At 40.7% G+C, this 16177-nt stretch overlaps 1 protein-coding gene across 1 annotated transcript in view; it reads right to left on the bottom strand.

The window, feature by feature from the left end:
* The window catches only part of THADA (THADA, armadillo repeat containing), a 324874-nt gene extending 320890 nt beyond the window's left edge, over positions 1-3984 (bottom strand). The window contains 2 exon segments of the mRNA XM_021088406.1: positions 498-597; positions 3847-3984. Coding sequence (XP_020944065.1) covers positions 498-573 — 76 coding nt within the window. The 5' untranslated portion in view covers positions 574-597; positions 3847-3984.

The following is a 16177-nucleotide window of genomic DNA, read 5'->3' as shown; positions in this document are numbered from 1 at the left end:
GATCTAACAATATGTGGATATGAGTTTGTCTTTCTATGAAATTTAAACATTTATAAATGGGAAACACAAAAAACCTAACAGAACTTAGTCTGAGGACAGAAGTTTAAGAAAAACACTTTAAATCCAAAACTGAATGTAAAGAACAGAATAATTAAAAAGCAAGAGTTTGCTTACAGAGTCCCAAAGATAGAAATAGAGATCAACAAATGAAGTCAGAAATCACTTACATCTTGGAATTCCCTTCATGGCTCAGTGGTTAACAAACCCGACTAGGAACCATGAGGACGCAGGCTCGATCCCTGGCCTCGCTCAGTGGGTTAAGGATCCAGCGTTGCTGTGAACTGTGGTGTAGGTCACAGACATGGCTTGGATCCTGCGTTGCTGTGGCTGTGGCAGAGGCTGGCACCTGTAGCTCTGATTCAACCCCTAGCCTGGGAATTTCCACATGCTGCAGGTGCAGCCCTAAAAAAATAAAGAAAAAAAAAGAAATCACTTACATCTCAGAGTTTCAAGGTCCCGATGACAAATGGTCAATGAAATAACTTGCGTTTCTTTCTTCTTCTTTACACCCATTTTAAATAGAATTAGCAGTAGTCACTACAAGAAAGAAGAGTTTTAAGACATTGTTTAATGCACTATTGACCTCAGTACTACTGACATTACTGACATTTTAGGCTAGATAATTCTTTGTTGTAGGGTATTATCCTGGACACTATAGAATTATTTAACACATCCTTTGCCTCTACCTACCAGATGCCAGTAGCATCCTCCTTCCTCTAAGGTGTGACAAACAAAAAATATCTCTAGACATTGCCAAATGTTCCCTGAGGAGCAATGCTACCACAGGATGAGAAGTACCGGAGTTAGGGATTCTACTTTGAAAAATTTTTCTTTAAGCTCAAAAAGATTTTATTACTGCCTAAAGTTATTTTACCTACTATTACTCAGCCTCTACATTTTAAAATACAGCAAACCTTCATTTTAGTAATAACAAAAAAAAATGAGCACAGTTTTTCAAAAATAAACTAGGCCAACCTAACCTCAGTGACTTCTTTGACTGACAGATCAGGAGGTATCCTAACATGCTATATCTTGATTTCTGCCAAGTATATGATATAGGAAACATTCACGTACCAGCCCTGTGAGTTTGCTTTTGATCAACAGAGTTTGTTTCAATTAACAAAGTTCATAATGGGCTGAACAAATGCCTCCAAATACACAAATAGTACCATGTGGTCTGGAGACAAGTCGCAAGGGAAAGACCAGAGGGCTCTTAGCCTAGTGCAGTTAGTATTTTTAGCAGAGCTTATAATGTAGACATGAGAGGTTATAACACAATGAATTTATTAAAAAAAACATACAGCTGGAAGCACATGTTAGATGATGGAATCAGGATTAAAAAACCACCCAGTAAACTGGAATAAACTTACAAAGATGAAAGAGAAATAAATGTAAAATGCTGCATTTGAATTATAAAAGTATAACCTAGAAATACTGGATGAGGAGGCAGGGGGAGGAAAAGATGTGATGAAACAGCTCAATATGTGCTTTGAATATTAGGTAAGGCAACAGCACAACATGACTGTTAAAAATGACATCAGAAGTCAGCTAGAACAAGGAATGCCTGATCCCTTGGTCATCTTCACTGGTCAAGTAACATGTGAAGCATTAGAAGCTATGCTGATGGCCATATCTTAAGAAGCCATAACAAATGATGGAGCTTCCAAGAAACAACCAGAATTCTGAAGGGCCTCCAGAGCACCTCCCTTTAGAGAACAGCTCAGTTAACCAGAGGTGTTTGGCCTGGAGAAAAGAGGACAGGACAAATGCCTTAAAAGAGCTGCTGTTGCTGGAGGAGTGCCCTAGAGAAAGAGGAACAGCTGTCTTTTGTCTTAGATGGCTGTAGAATTGTGTAGATGTCTTCAGGATTTGGAAAAGTCTGTCCAAGCTTCAGGGAGGCAGATTCCAGCTCAGTACAAAGGAAGGATTCTATGGTCCAACTACAGAATGGGCTGCCTTTCAAGAGAGAATTTCTCCAAACGGGGAATATCCAAACAGAAATCGAATGAAGCCTTTTCACCTAGACTCCTGCGATAACCTCCCAACTGGTCTCCAAACTTCTATCCTGCTTCCGAAGAGCCCATTCTTTCCACAGTCCTCAAAGCAATTTTTTTTTCAAATCTAATTACCCTCTTGTTTAAAACTTTCCAAGGGCTCCCATTTACACTTAGCACAAAATCCAAATTTGAGACTTTGACCTTCAAGGTCCTAAATAATCTGGCCCTGCCTTCCTCTGAAGTTTCATGTCAATTCAATCTTCTCTCCCCAACTGAAGGGACCTGGCACTTCCTGATACCTCTGCCTGTTATGCCTCTGCAAGGCTGACTCTTCATCATTCAGGTCTCTCCTCAAATATTACCTCCTCCGAGAAGCCTTCCATGACCAGTCTATCCTAAAATGACACCACTCCTACTCATACAGACCATTTCTAACTCTATTTTCCTCACAGCACTTTCTACTACCTGAAGTTACAATAACTTCTTTATTTGTATATTATCTGTCTCTCACAGTAACAAACTCCATGAAGACAGCAACTTCAATCTGTTTTGTCCATGTTTTAATTCTCAATTACCAAAACACTACCTGGCACATACTAGGTGCTTAATACATTTTTGCTTTTTTTTTTTTTTTTTTTTGGGCTTTTTTTAGGGCCGCACCCACGGCATACGGAGGTTCCCAGGCTAGGGGTCCAGTCGGAGCTGTTGCTGCCGGCCTATGCCACAGCCACAGCAACGCCACTTCTGAGCCATGTCTGCGACCCGCACCACAGCCCACGGCAACTTGGGATCCTTAACCCACTGAGCGAGGCGAGGGATGGAACCTGCAACCTCATGGCTCCTAGTCAGACTCGCCTCCACTGCGCCACGACGGGAACTCTGATTAATATACACTTTATGAATAAACACGAGTTAATTGACAAACATTTGTCAATGATGTTCTAAAAGGAATGTATGCCCTTAATAGCAGAAAAGTGGACTACCTGTCATCTTAAAGTAAATTCTATATCCAAGTGACAAGTTAGCCCTGACACTGAAGAACCTATAGTCCCTTTACAGAGTAAAAAATCGATACAGCAATGAAGTGTGAAAACTCACTTAACAGAAAATGATAATAATAGACATAGCTAGAAAGTCACTGGCAAAGTTAGAATTTGAAAAGTGACAAGATTAGGTCAAGGCGATTATCACTGGGATCACTTCCTAGGTAAGTCACCAATATACAAAGTTTAGAAGAAATAAAGATGGAAACCTGGAGAAACTTCACTGGTAAATGGTGAGCAAATTTGCAGTATGATTTAAACTTGGAGCCCTCAAGACTGCACAAGAAGAAGTTTGATGCTTATGCGTGCTCAACGAATGCCAAAACGTTTGTCCTCCCAATAGCGGAAAATCTGGTGCCCACCCTAAGGCATTGCTTAGGAGGCCAGAAGATGTACTGCAAATTATACTCCTTCTGGGTCCCAATAGCTACTTCCCTTCTGATTGCTGTTTCACTCCCATCTACATCTTTCCCGCTGACTCCGACAAACATTCCCTGGGCAACTTCCCAACCACGAGGAGTCCGGAGAATGACAGGTGGAAAAAAAAAGGCGGCGGGGGGGAGTAAACTGCTATCTCCATGGAGACCGAAACGACCGGAAATCAGTTTCACTGCCGCCAAGTCTCGCGTAACTACAGGACGGGAATTGGTGTGAATCGCGTGGTGGCCTAGGCAGAGCAACCGAGCCGAGCCGTAGAGAGTCGCGCGCTACTGCGAGTCTGGCCGACAGACGGCTGGGAGCCAAACCTCGTGCCCGTGAGCGTCTGGGAAGAGTCGTGGTCAGGATGAGTCCCGGAAGCTCGTCTACTTCTACGGTGTCTCCTTGGATCACAGCGTGGTCTGTAGTCGGCTACAGGGTAGGGGCGATGGGAGGGGAGCAAGAAGACCTGGAAACGGAATCATCGCGAGAATTGAGTTAATATGTTCCTCCAATCAGCAGTACGGGGAGGGGGTGATGTCATCTGGGAGCTGATGGTGATGAGTTTGGTCAGACTCTGCTTTGAATCGTACGATCGGTACCTCACCTCCCGCGCGGGGACGAGCCCTACCGGCCTCCTTGCCCAAGAGGCGGCTGAGACTGTGCCCTCCACGCCCTTCAGTGCCTGGGAAACATCAGTGCTTCAACTTGGACGTTCTCCTCTTCTCCTACGCAGCTTCCTTAGCGCAGAGAAGGGGCGAAAACTGCTTCTGGGCTGCTGGAACCAGAAGCGTAACGACTTTAGAACTTGTGAGATGGGGTAGGAAATGGGGCAGACAGCCATCCGAAGCCACAGTGAGAATTTTGACCTGGATGGGAAGTACTGAAGTGAACTAACGTATGCCACGGTGCATGTCTTTATTCAGCGACCAGTCAATGAATGCTGTTGTCGGAGCATTACCAGGCGCTATCCTTGAAAGTTTTCCTATTTAGGATACGTATTTTACGCTGATAATCAAATTATGGGTGGTTCGACCCTTTAAAAAGACGTAAAATAAGTGGGTGCCAGCCTCTACGCTAGCAGCTGGGACAGAGGTAGGATCAGAAAAAAGATAGGGAGACTCTGTTCAAGTTCAATTTATTTGGGAAATACTAAGAAACATTCCAGTTCTCCTAAACCTTTAGTCAGATTGGTAATTTTAAGTTTTTAATCATTACTTTTCTCAATTTTATCTCATTTTCGTTCTTTTATCTTTATATATAGCTTTATTACATGTATTGCTAAACATATCTTAGTTTGATTTTGAGCTTTATTTATGGAATCATTTGTTTGATTTCTCTAGGGTTTTGCTTCTTTTGGCATTGCTTTTGACATCCACGGAAAAGCAGGTCCAGGTAGTTCTTTCACTCACTGTTGTATAGTATTCCCTTGTTTAATGGATCACATTTATTCATTCTACTCCTCTGGAGCTTTGAATTGTTTCCAGCTTTGGCTCTGCCAGTCCTGCTGTGAACTCTCTTGTACATATCAGCTGATGAGTGCGTGTAGAATTTTATCTACAGCAATTTTTTTCAAATATTTAATAGTAAGAAATTGATTGTACCTTTAGCCACACATATATATCTGAAACAAAAATTTCTTGAAATATTCGTTATTTTTTTACAGGAGTTAAGCACTCTGATTTTTTTCTTTATTCTTTTTTGAAGTTGTGATAGAGATATAACAGCCATTGTTTAAAAAAAAAAAAAAAAGAAGAAGAAGAAAAAACAACAGGTCCAAGGTGGAGCACTAGACCCCAGGACAGCACACCAAGACTTATTCGCAGTTTCACCCTCTCTCAAGAACAGAATTCCCGGAATTTCTCGATCTGCACGAGCGAGGTAACCTTACCTGAAACAATCCTTTCTTTTTCTTTACTCATATAAACTCCTTTCTCCGCCCTCATTTCTATGAAACCTTTCCATTTTGTACCACTGAACGGGTGCCTTTCTAATTCCGGGATGGGATGCGGCCTGATTCATGAAACATTGAATAAAGCCAACTTCAAGTTAACTTGGTGGAATTTTGTTTTTTAACACCATTTTTAAGTGTTTAACTTGACTTAATATATGTTTCACTGAAATAACTCCCCAACAATCAATGGATTCCAACCCATTTTTAGATTTTGGCCAGACCATTTTCAAGTAAGGGGCCAACATTGTGGCTCTTCACCCCACACAATAAGAGTATGAGCTAGGAGGCAGATGAACACAGTAAACATGTATGTGAAAAGGCAGTCCGTGCCATGGTAAAAATAGCAGGACTCAAAGATAAGAATGTGTGGGTAGAGATTTGTTGCCATTTTAAATAGGGTGGTCAGGAGTTCCTGTCGTGGTGCAGTGGTTAACGAATTCGACTAGGAACCATGAGGTTGCGGGTTCGGTCCCTGCCCTTGCTCAGTGGGTTAACGATCCGGCGTTGCCGTGAGCTGTGGTGTAGGTTGCAGACGCGGCTCGGATCCTGCGTTGCTGTGGCTCTGGCGTAGGCCGGCGATTACAGCTCCAATTAGATTCCCTAGCCTGGGAACCTCCATATGCCTCGGGAGCGGCCCAAGAAATAGCAAGAACAACAACAACAACAACAAAAAGACAAAAGACAAATAAATAAATAAATAAATAAATAAATAGGGTGGTCAGAGTAGAGATTTGCAAGAGCTGTGGCCACCTTGAGGAAAACATTCCATGTGGAGGGAACAGCCAGAGCAGAGGTGTTAGGGCAGGAACTTGGTGTTGAAGAACAGCAAGGAAGCCCGTGTGGCTGGAGCCACGTGAGCAGATTTGTAAGTTAAAGGGAATGAGATGAGGAAGTTTCATTTATGTGAAGCCTTACAAAGACTTTTACTCTAAGTAAAATGGGGAGTCATTTTGAGCAGGAAAGTGATAGGATTAATTTATATTTCATAAGAGTCACTGGAACTTCTTTGTTGAGATTAGACTAGTGAAAGCCACAAGACCAGTGAGTGAGGAGGCTATTGCTATAAGCTAAGCAGGCAGGATGTGGTGGCTCAGACCAGGATGGGTAGCAGTGGAAAGTCTGAAGAGTGGACAGATTCTGGATGTGACTTGGAAGTAAACCAACAGGATTTTCCGAAGGATAGGATATGGAGTCTGAGGAAGAGAAGAGTCAAAGATGATTCCAGGAGTTCTCGTCATGGCTTAGCGGAAACGAATACAACTAGGAACCATGAGGTTACAGGTTCAATCCCCGGCCTTGCTCAGTGGGTTAAGGATCCAGCATTGCCTCGAGCTGTGGTATAGATTGCAGACGTGGTTTGGATCTGGCATTGCTGTGGCTCCGGCGTAGGCCGGCAGCTACAGCTACAATTAGACCCCTAGCCTGGGAACCTCTATATGCCACAAATGTGGCCCTAAAAAGACAAAAAAAAAAAAAAAAAAAAAAAAAAATTCCAGAATTGCTGGCCTGAGCAACTAGAAGGATAAAGTTGGCATTCATAGAATGATTGGGGCAAAAATTTGCTTGGAGTGTATTTGAATGGGTTTGAAAGAGACTGAGAGGAAAGGAATTGACAATGACAAGATCAAGCAGAGACAACTGTAGTACTTTCAGTAGACAGGGGCAAATAAATGGAGAGTTAACTCCCAGGGGAAATAGAGACAAGAGAAAGTTAAGGTTTTAAACTAAAATAGTAACATATTTGGAAAAGAGCATTTTGTTTTTATAGTCACCTGGTACTACCAACTTAAGACCATTTTAAATTCTCTGCTTGAGGTTTTTCAGAATGCAGCATGAATTGGGGCCATGAATCTTTTTGTTAGTAGCTAAATATTTGTAAAAGTGTATTCCAAAGGAATTTTTAAAGAACCAGTAATCCTTAATACATAAAAGTATAAAAGAAAACACTTAAATGACATCTTTTTTTTTTTTGGTCTTTTTAGTCCTACACCCACAGCATATGGAGGTTACCAGGCTAGGGGTCGAATAGGAGCTGTAGCTGCCAACCTACGCCACGGCCACAGCATCGTGGGATCCAAGCCACATCTTCAACCTGCACCACAGCTCTTGGCAACTCCAGATCCTTAACCCACTGAGCAAGGCCAGGGATCGAACCCACAACCTCATGGTTACTAGTCGAATTTGTTAACCACTGAGCCATGACAAGAACTCCCTTAAATGACATCTTATTGTAAAAGTGGCCTACATAAAATATAAAAAGTAATCACTATATCCATATGTTGTTCAGAGTAATTTAAATGTGTGTCTGTTAAAGCAGTATTTTCCCCTCAATTAGAGAAGGTAATATTTCTTATAGTTATTTAGTGACACATTTTTAATTCTTTTACATTCAAAAGGGCATTTGAATAATTAAAATTTGATCTTTTAAAGCCACAAAAAGGGATTTAATTGCCTACTCATGTAATATTTGTTCATAAACCTTATACCAATCAAAGCTATCTCCTATAGGTATGGTTGTCCATAACTGAAAAGCATAATGAAGTCTGTCAGTCTCATAGTCACCCTTACATCCTGAAAAAGCACACTTTATGGTAATCTGCCAGCAGCACGTTATGATTTACATAATTAAGGAATCCCTCATAATAAGCCCTGTTTAAATAGTTTGGTGTCTAAAATGAAATCCAAAAGCATATACTAGAGCTCTGAATATGAACATTTTATTGTTTGGGAGTATAAGATGGTATTTTATTCTTTGTTGATATAAAATGTCATTAGTATAAGTCTGTACCTAAGTCATTGAAAGAAAGCATAATACTTCTATTATTTATCTATTGATGCATGATAAATGATTCCAAAATTTAATGGCTAAGACACTATAAATGTTTATTATCTTACAGTTTCTGTAGGTCAGAAATTTAACAGCCACTTGGCTCTGTGCATCTGGCCAGAGATCTCCTGAGGTTGCAGTCATCAAAGGCTTAGCTAGGGCTGGAGGATCTGTTTCCAAGATCCTTAGTTTGAAATTCTAAGATGAACTCAGCGGTGCTTGAAGTTGACAGAAGGCTTCAGTTCCCCATGTGAGCCTCTCCGCCAGGCTGCATGAGCATTCTCCCAACATGGCCAGCCTTCCCCAGAAAGAGCAAGGTAGAAGCTTCAATGGCTTTTATGGCCTAGCCACAGAAGTGAGACGCCATCTCAGCAATATCCTGTTGATTACAAAGGGCAGTCCTATTCATTGTGAGAAGGGACCACACCATCCCATAGGTGCAAGGAGGCCAGTATAATTGGGGGGCTACTTTGGAAGCTATCTACCACAGTCCTATAACATATCTGCAGATTTCTCTTGTTACTTAAAATGTACTGACTAACGGATCACAACTAAGGAATGATTTATTTAAGAGTTACTTGACTATAATTTCCACAGTACAGTTTAAGGAAACACTAATGCTCATGTGTTTTTACAAACTTATATTTGCCTTGAATGACACATTTTCATAGAAGACAGCCACAGAATTTAAACATAAAACTAGGTCTTCCAGATGCACAGGGCTCCTCAGGACCTGAGACTGGGTTCCTCCCTGGCTTCCCAGGATGTTGGAAGCCTTTGTACCACACTGGCTGAAAGGCAGGGCAGAAATCAATCAAAATGATCCAGTGGGTCCTAGAGAAGAATGACCAGCTGATCTGCTGTATCCCTGGTGAATGAGTGTACCTAGTACCATCATATGTTAGGCTGAAATCTCGTTTATTTGGGACCATCATAGATGCCAGCCCAATAATCTTCAGGTTGTCTGTTGAGAGGAGTAATTGAATGTAATTCATTTCCTATGAAGTAGAGACAGGATCTTTACCATCTCAACTGCTTAAACGTGAATGAAACTTCTGTGACTCTTAATATTGTGAAGAAGGCTACTAAATTAACTCTATTCTCAATGCAAATATTTATTTTAATACTTAAGGACAGTCCTAAAAAAAAAGAAAAACATGAGGTTTATTATGAAGGAACATTTTAGATGTTCTGCAAACTTCTTTCTAATGAATTCTGATTTTATCGCTTCCCTACTTAAGAGCACATAATGGCTATCTTCTATGTCTTCTCTTTTCCCTTACCCTGGGCTCCAACTTGTGTGATCTTCTCAATATTCCCTGAAAACTGTTCTTCCATGCCCTGTGCTGTGCTCTCTGCTTGGAAGGTCTGTCTGCTTCCCACCCAAAAAACTTCCTCACACTTTTGAATAGCCACCTCACAGGTGACGTCACCTCCTCGATGAAACCTGATAGGAAATTCTTGTTTTTCTGCCAGTAGTTTGTTTTTTGTCTTTTTAGGGCCCCACTCATGGCATACAGAGGTTCCCAGGCTAGGGCTCCCAGGCTAGGGCTCGAATAGAAGCTACAGCCTGCTAGCCTACACCACAGCTCATGGCAACGCCTGATCCTTAACCCACTGAGTGAGGCCAGGGATTGAACCTGTGTCCTCATGGATACTGGTCAGATTCATTTCCACTGAGCCACAAGGGGAACTCCTCTGCCAGTAGTTTTATGTCACTTTGTCTCAGGATTGTCAGCTTCTTAGGACATGCTAGTTATTTGTGTCCTTGTCAATCTTCTTGCTAATTTATGAACTTTTACAAGATGAGAACCATTTTTAGATCTCTAGTGACTGACAAGTGCCCAGTGTGTGTAACTCAGCAAATATTTGTTGGGTTAAGATAGTTCTTTGAAGTGTTGGTGTGCGGTGGTGCTTATTTTACCACTATGTGGCATCAAACTACAGAATTATTTCTGCCTTTCCATAAGGAATTCAACCAAGATGAATGTTCAGCAAATGTAGACAGTGGTTTTTCTGGGAGTGGAATTATAGGACAGGAGGCCCTCACTTTCTATGACTATTTGAATGATAGCGTATTTTTTTTCATGTGGAATATAGAATTCATCTAGAAAAATACATAAAACAAGAAGTATTTACAAGTAGATGTTAGCTTATTAACTTCCTACCCAAAATTGTGTTAGAATAGCTTGTCAGGAGTTCCCTGGTGGCCTAGTGGTTAAGGATTTGGCATTGTTACTGCTGTGGCATGGGTTCAGTCCCTGGCCCAGAAATTTCCACATGTTGCAGGTACAGCCAAAAAAAAGAAAAGAAAAATTAATAATAAAAACAGAACAGCTTGTCAGCCTAGTTTAAATGATGTATTTATTATGACATATAATAAATATAAAAATTACTTTATGAAAATTGTTCAATATTAAGTTTTTAAAATTCATATCGCTGCTTATACTTTTTATATACAAAATCAAATATTTAGACTTTAAAAGAAAATTGTAATTTTAAAATTAAAGAAAAATATAAAATAATATCTGGAAATATTAGAACAGAAAATCACATATACATTATGTTTACAACTTGATAAAAATACAGAATAGAGTTAGAAAAGAATGTTTTGAAAAGCAGTTCATTAGGCTGGTAACATTATGAGTGAACTTTTTTCTTCTTAAACTTTAACACTAGTTTAATAAACTTTTTTTTTTTTGTCTTTTCCAGGCACCCGTGGCATATGGAGGTTCCCAGGCTAGGGGTCTAATCGGAGCTATAGCGGGATCCGAGCCGCCTCTGTCACCTACACCACAGCTCACAGCAACGCCAGGTCCCCAACCCACTGAGCGAGGTCAGGGATCGAACCCTCACTCTCATGGTTCCTAGTTAGATTCGTTAACCACTGAGCCACGACGGGAACTCCTAATAAACTATAAGACTTGTTTTTTTAAGTTGTAGAGTTGATAACTGGAATAGTCAAATTACTGAAAGCTTAATACTTTTTTACCAACTGAATTATATTACTGTCATTTTAAATAAAGGGCAGTTTGGGGGGGCACAGATGGAAAAACACAAAAAATTTTAAATACAAAGCATCATCTTTGATTAAAATGCTTTTGCAAAGAATTTTTTTTTTTAATTCTTGCTGCAAAAAGCAGACTTATTTCCCCCACATTATTTAGGCATGCAAAAACATCCATTATTTGGGGGCCCACGTATGGACTATATCCGAGAAGGAAAAACAAAGATTTGCATTGCCCAGTGCGTATGGCAATCCCAATTCTCAGCCCTCTCCAGAGAAGGGACTAGTAGATACCTAACTACCATTTCTTTGGGATATCTAAAGAAGAAATCTCCAGGACAGGAAGAAATAGAAAGTTTGATAAAAATTTTAGAGAGTGATTTCCCATTGTGGCTCAGTGGATTATGAACCTGACTAGCTAGTATCCATGAGGACCTGGGTTTGATCCCTGGCCCTGTTCAGTGGGTTAAGGATCCAGTGTTGCGATGAGTTGTGATATAGGTCACAGATGCGTCTCGGATCTGGTGTTGCTGTGACTGTGGTGTAGGCCAGTAGCTGCAGCTCGGATTTGACCCCTAGTCTGGGAACTTCCATACGCCACAGGTGCAGCCCTAAAAAGACCAAAAAAAATTTTTTTGGAGAGTAGGACTCTTCTGAATCCTGCAAGTAGAGAAAACAAAGTTTGCAAAACAGTTTGAATCTCTTGGAAAAGACAAAGATTGTGTTGTGGGTTTTTTTTGGAGCTATGGTTCTATAGTTGGTTTATAGTATTGCGTTAGTTTCAGATGTACGCAAAGTGATAGATTCAGTTATACATGTATACTTTTTCAAATCCTTTTCAATTATAGGTTATTATAAGAGATTGTGTGCTATACAGTAAATGCTTGTCTGTTGTATATGTGGTGGTGTGTATCTGTTAATCCCACACTCCTAACTTAGCCCTTTCCCCTTTGGTAACAAGAAGTTTGTTTTCCATGTCTGTGAGTCTTTCTGTTTTGTAAATAAGTTTATGTTATTATTATTATTACTTTTTTTTTTTTTAGGGCTGCACCCTCGACATATAGAGGTTCCCCGGCTAGGGGTCCAATCAGAACTACAGCTGCTGGTCTGCACCACAGCCACAGGAACATGGGATCCAAGCTGTGTCTGGGACCTATACCACAGCTCACAGCAATGCCAGATCTCCTGAGGCGAGGGATTGAACCCACAACCTCAGGTTCCTAGTCAGATTCGTTTCTGCTGCACCACAACAGGAACTCCAAGTTTATTTGTATTATTCTTTAGATTCCACATATAAGTGATACCATATAATAATTTGTCTTGGAGTTCCCATCGTGGCACAGTAGTTAACAAATCCGACTAGGAACCCTGAGGTTTTGGGTTCGATCCCTGGCCTTGCTTAGTGGGTTGAGGATCTGGCGTTGCCATGAGCTGAGGTGTAGGTCGCAGACGCGGCTCGGATCCCATGTTGCTGTGGCTGTGGTGTAGGCCGGCGGCTACAGCTCTGATTGGACCTCTAGCCTGGGAACCTCCATATGCCGTGGGAGCGGCTCAAGAAAAGGCAAAAAGACTAAAAATAAAAAAATAATAATTTGTCTTAATTTGATTTACTTTTCTTTGAATGATAATCTCTAGGTCCATCCATGTTGCTGAAAATGACGGTGTTTCATCCTTTTTATGTCTAAATAATATTCCACTATATATATTTTTTTTCTTTCTTTTTTTTTGTCCTTTTAGGGCCACACCCATGGCATATGGAGGTTCCCATCGGAGCTGGGGTCCAATCGGAGCTATAGCTGCCAGCCTACACCACAGCCACAGCAACACGGGATCCAGCCTATGTCTGCAACCTACACCAGAGCTCACAGCAACCCCGGATCCTCAACCCACTGAGCAAGGCCAGGGATCGAACCCATGTCCTCATGGATGCTAGTTGGGTTCACTAACTGCTGAGCCACGACAAAAATTCGTATGTGTGTTTTTTTCTAATTCTTGGATTCTGTATTTGTGAAAAAAACGTGTGTATATCCATATATGTATGTATGCTGCATATTCTTTATCCATTCATCTTTTAATGGACATGTAGGTTGCTTTCATGTCTTGGCCATTATAAATAGTGCCGCTGTGAACATTGGGGTGCATGTATCTTTTTGAATTAGTTTTTGTCTTTTCTGGATATATGCCCAGGAGTGGGATTGCTGGATCATATGGTGACTCTGTTTTCAGTTTCTAAAGAATCTCCATACTGTTTTTCATCGTGGCTGTATCAGTTTACATTCACACCAGCAGTGTAGGAGGGTCCCCTTTTCTCCAAACCTAGCATTTATTATTTGTAGACTTTTTGAGATGGCCATTCTGACTGGTGTGAAGTGATACCTCATTGTTGGTTTTGATTTGCATTTCTCTAATAATTAATGATGTTGAATATTTTTTTAATGTGCCTGTGGGCTATCTATATGTCTTCTTAGGAGAAATGTCTATTTAAATCTTCTGCCTGTTTTTTTAAATTGAGTTGTTTGTTTTTCTTGATATTGAGTCGTATGAGCTGTTTGTACCTTTTGGAAGTTAACCCCTTGTTAGTTGCATCATTTGCAAATATTTTCTCCCAGATTGTAGGTAGCCTTTTCATTTTGTTTTGTTTTTAATTTTTATTAGAGTTGATTTACAGTGTTGTGCCAATTTCTGCTGTATCACAAAGTGACCTAGTCATACATATGTACATTCCCTTTTTTTTTTTTTTTGTGCTTTTTACGGCCACACTTGTGGCACATGTAAGTTCGCAGGCTTGGGATTGAATCCAAGCTATAGCTGCTGGCCCACACCACAGCCACACCAACACACAATCCGAGCCACATCTATGATGTACACCACAGCTCACGGCAGTGCCAGATCCTTAACCCACTGAGCAAGGCCAGGGATCAAACCCACATTCTCATGGATACTAGTTGGATTGGTTTCCACTGTGCCACAATAGTAACTCCCAACATTCCCTTTCTTTTTTTTTTTTTTTTTTTTTTGTCTTCTTGCCTTTTCAGGGGCCACTCCCACAGCATATGGAGATTCCCAGGCTAGGGGTCTAATCGGAGCTGTAGCCACCCAGCCCACACCAGAGCCACAGCAACGCAGGATCCGAGCCGCATCTGTGACCTACACCACAGCTCACGGCAACTCGGGATTGTTGACCCACTGAGCAAGGCCAGGGATCGAACCCACAACCTCATGGTTCCTAGTCAGATTCGTTAACCACTGCGCCTCGATGGGAACTCCCATTCCCTTTCTTATACTGCCTTCCATCATGGTCGATTCTGAGAGGCTGGATATAGTTTGCTATGCAGAAGAACCTCATTGCTTATCCATTCTAAATATGGTAGTTTGGATCTACTAACCCCAGACTCCCAAGTCCATCCTACTCCTTTCCACCTCCCCCTTGGCAACCACAAGTCTATTCTCTGTGTGAGTCTGTTTGTGTTTTGTATGTGAGTTCATTCATAGCATGTTTTAGATTCCACATATAAGTGATATCATATGGTATTTGTCTTTCTCTTTCTGACTGACTTAACTTAGTATGAGAATCTCTAGTTGCATCCATATTGCTGCAAATGACATTATTTCATTCTTTTTAAGGCTGAGTAGTAGTCCGTAGTATATATGTACCACATATTCTTAATCCATTCATCTCTCAGTGGACATTTAGATTGTTTCCATGTCTTGGCTGTGGTGAATAGTGCTGCAATGAACATGTGGGTGTATGTGTCTTTTTCAAGGAAAGTTTTGTCCAGATATATGCCCAAGAGTGAGATTGCTGGGTCATGTGGTAGTTCTGTATTTAGTTTTCTGAAGAACCTCCATACTGTTCTCCATAGTGGTTGTACCAATTAACAGTCCCATCAATAGTGTAGGAGGTTTCCCTTTTCTTTACACCCTTTTCAGCATTTGTTATTTGTAGACTTATTAATGATGGCCATTCTGACTGGTGTGAGGTGGTACCTCATTGTAGTTTTGATTTGCATTTCTCTAATAATTAATGACGTTGAGCATCTTTTCATGTGCCTGCTGCCCATCATATGTCTTTTTTGAAGAAATGTCTATGTAGGTCTTCTGCCTATTTTTCAATTGGGTCATTTGTTTTCTTGTTGAGTTGTATGAGTTTGTAAGCCCTTGTCAATTACATCTTTTGCAGCTATTCTCTCCTATTCTCTAGGTTGTCTTTTTGTTTTGTTTTTGATTTCCTTTGCTGTACAAAAGCTTATAAGTTTGATTAGGTCCCTCTTGTTTATTTTTGCTTTTATTTCTTTTGCCTTGGGAGACTGATAAAAGTAAATATTGCTATGATTTATGTCAAAGAAGGTTCTGCCTATGTTCTTTTCTAGAAGTTTTATGGTTCACATCTTATATTTAAGTCTTTAAGCCATTTTGAGTTTATTTTTATATATGGTATGGGAGGGTGTTCTAACTGCATTGATTTACATGAGGCTTTGTCAGGTTTTTAATATCCATATAAATATTATCTGGACTGCATGCTTAAAGGTTTCTGGAGCAGAGCAGATTACTGTTATTTCTTTACAGCAGATAATAACCATATGGTTCCCCAGTGCCCAAATTCTTATCCCTGGGGTGACATGATAACTGGCTGAATAAAAGTCTACATATAGGTAATATGATTATTGGTGAGAAACTCCAAAAAGTGAGCCTGGGCATTTATATAGAAGGAAAGGTAGCTGTTAATCTCACCCCTCTTCTGAGAACATATCAGTAGAAATGCAGTGGGAAGGATCCTGGGTTCCTACGCTAACCCTTTAGAATGTAAATAAATTTCTCCAGGAAGAAGCTAGACCAACTTCAGTAAAAAAGCAGGGGAACCTGAATTCATTC

The sequence above is a fragment of the Sus scrofa genome, chromosome 3, assembly GCF_000003025.6.
Source record: "Sus scrofa isolate TJ Tabasco breed Duroc chromosome 3, Sscrofa11.1, whole genome shotgun sequence".
In the NCBI taxonomy this organism is placed as follows: domain Eukaryota; kingdom Metazoa; phylum Chordata; class Mammalia; order Artiodactyla; family Suidae; genus Sus; species Sus scrofa.
Note: the sequence above shows the minus strand (reverse complement) of the source record. Positions and strands in the feature narration are given on the sequence as shown.